This window comes from Lupinus angustifolius, chromosome LG03, assembly GCF_001865875.1.
Source record: "Lupinus angustifolius cultivar Tanjil chromosome LG03, LupAngTanjil_v1.0, whole genome shotgun sequence".
Lineage (NCBI taxonomy): Eukaryota > Viridiplantae > Streptophyta > Magnoliopsida > Fabales > Fabaceae > Lupinus > Lupinus angustifolius.
In genome coordinates, this window is record NC_032011.1 from 11,395,379 (window position 1) to 11,398,009 (window position 2,631).

General features: G+C 37.7%; 1 protein-coding gene across 2 annotated transcripts; it reads right to left on the minus strand.

The window, feature by feature from the left end:
* Window positions 370–1,142, minus strand: LOC109342572. Of its 2 annotated transcripts, XM_019580532.1 has the most exons (2): window positions 937–1,142; window positions 371–888 (listed from the first exon to the last, which is right to left on the minus strand). In XM_019580532.1, the coding sequence occupies exons 1-2, from the start codon at window positions 1,046–1,048 to the stop codon at window positions 512–514; spliced, it is 489 nt and encodes a 162-aa protein (XP_019436077.1). In that variant the 5' UTR covers window positions 1,049–1,142; the 3' UTR covers window positions 371–511. The 2 variants fall into 2 exon arrangements, with proteins under 2 accessions (XP_019436075.1, XP_019436077.1); XM_019580530.1 differs by having other exon boundaries at window positions 370–1,142.

The window sequence follows — 2,631 nt, forward strand, 5'->3', positions numbered from 1 at the left end:
TCATGTGAAACTTAATAAGTCAGAGAAAACATATGCATATTGACAGTGTGAAATTTTTTTTATAATATTATTGCATTATTTATCATTTTTTTCAATTATTATTGACTATAAGTTAAAAAATACTGGAAATGAATGGTGGATAAAATTATAAATGTGTACATTATCACTGCATAGAAATTACAGTGCAGAAAAAACTTTATAATTTTCTAAATAAATAATCAATAATACTATCATGTAAGTTGGACCTATTGATCTAACGTGTTTCCACGCCGAATCCACACAACTACCCGAATGTATATGCAATCACCAAACATAAAATAAAGTCTTATATTAATGATTTATCTATGATAACAAAAAATTATGTACATAAATATAACATGATATATCCACTAAAAATGAAATGCTGGAAAATAGACAGGTCACAACAAAAACAAAATTGATGTAACGTTATCACTCACGCTAAACTTACGTAATGCGTAACCAGTGCAGTACCATACTGGCGTAGCGTAGCCTACTCGGCGCATTCTCTCTTCCCTTCTCTTTCTACGCTGAAAACGACGCCGTCATTACCAGCATCACTCGAACCAGTCTTAATCGTTGTAGCCACAGCATAACGCGTAGAGAAATTCCGAAACCTATCATAACCGTCATCTTCAAAATCCCCGTTCTGCCCCTGTCCCTCATCGAAGTTCAGCGCGTAACTCAAGGGATCGTATTGGTATTTCCCGTTGCTCCTTAAACTGCTACTCCTGTTCCGGTTGAACCGGCGAATGAAAGTCTTCCACCGTGGACCGGCAACGATTTCGGTCCAACTCCGTGCTTTCATGAAGCTTCGAGACCACCACGTGTCACCGGCACAACCGGTAATGGGATGAACCTCAGATTGGGACTGAGACCATGACGTGGCTTGCACGCGCTCCCAGCATGCGAAGGCGGTGGGTGGTGAGTGACGGGAACCGAAGCAGCAGGGGAAGCAGAAAGTGCGGTTATTCGATCTCTCGTCGCTGTGGGTGGTAGAATCAACGTTGATGGGTTCGGAATTGGTCATGGTAGAACCAGAGTTCAATTCACCGCTATGGCTATATACTAATTTGGTATTCTTTTTCTCTATTTTTTTGGGTAGTGTGAGTAGCAAAATAGGGTTTTAGTGGAGAATATATTGTAACGGCTCCAACCCAATCATTCACAGCTGGTCAACTCTGTCCGCGCCCACTGTACAGCTGTGATTTATTATTTTACATCTTAGTCGTTAAATAATATTAGAAAATAATATAGCATTCTACTAAACTTTGCTATTATCCTCTCACCTATTAAGAAGGCAGTATTTTATTAATTAATAATTAGTTTATAAGTTCTTATAGAAGTATATAAGAGCATTAGTAGAAATATATAATAAAAGAATATAGCATTGGGAGGAATTTTAGAGAGAGGAGTATATCGGGAAGTAAATAAAATAAATAATTTTATTACTGAAAATTTCTTGGATGGTTAATATTTGGAAAAGTGGACGTCGTTTCTTGATATGAAGTCAGCCACTTGATTAGCCTACCGAACAATATATTTGACCTTATATATCCAATTATGAGAGATCCAAGTACGAATATCAGTGACAACTACTACAATGATTTAGACCGCCTCTAGACAATCACTTTCTATGATAACCTTCTTAAATCCCATACTCCAAGCAAGTTTCAGACCTTGATTTATATCCTGGAGTTCCGCCAGAATAGATGAACCAACATCAAAATTAGCAGAGAAATCAGACAACCATTAACTTGCATGGTCTTTAATAAATCCACCTCCTATAACCTTCGAACTTTTAATGCAGCTACCAACTATGTTGACTTTAATTTGACCAGCTTCAAGGGGAAACCAAGTAGTTTCCTCTTCAAAGACACCTGCACCAAAACGATGTCACTCCTAGTAATCCTGTTAAACATTATGAACAACAAAATTGATATCCTAAATATTTGTTCCGAAAATGGAGTTATTACGACCCCGTCAAGCCCACCAAATTCCAGGTAAGAACAAAAACTCATTTTGTTGCATGCAGTTTCCCAACACCTATAAACGAAAAGATTGGGTTACTAGAAGGATGGATTAGTCCAACCCAGTCTTAACCATAATGTAGAATAATATGGACAATTCCAGAAGACATGCATAATATTCTCAACGCCTACATTACACCTTGGGCATAATGGATTAGTCATTATTTTCCTCCTAAAACGAAACTCATTAGACATCAAAGCCTCATGAAAGCCCAACCAATATAACAGTTTCATTTTCTATGGGATCCGAAGGCGCCACACTAACTTCCAATCATTAGAATGAAATCCATAATCCATCAATGGCCAAACTTCGATGTTTAGGCACCTAAAGCATTCCCATCCCAAGTCCACCCCTCTTCCTCATTAGGCATGCTTAGTGAAAAACTACTACATATAATCTCCTTAATCTCAGGTGGGACCATAGTAATGAGACAACTAAAGTCCCAAGTACCCTCGTTCCAAAGATCTTTCGCATGGGGTTGAGTATCAGAAATATTAACATAATTGATGAAGTTACATAACTTGCGAAAACCTATCTAATTGTCATACCTTAGCCTTCATTTGGTAGGAGAGAAAGAGAGGA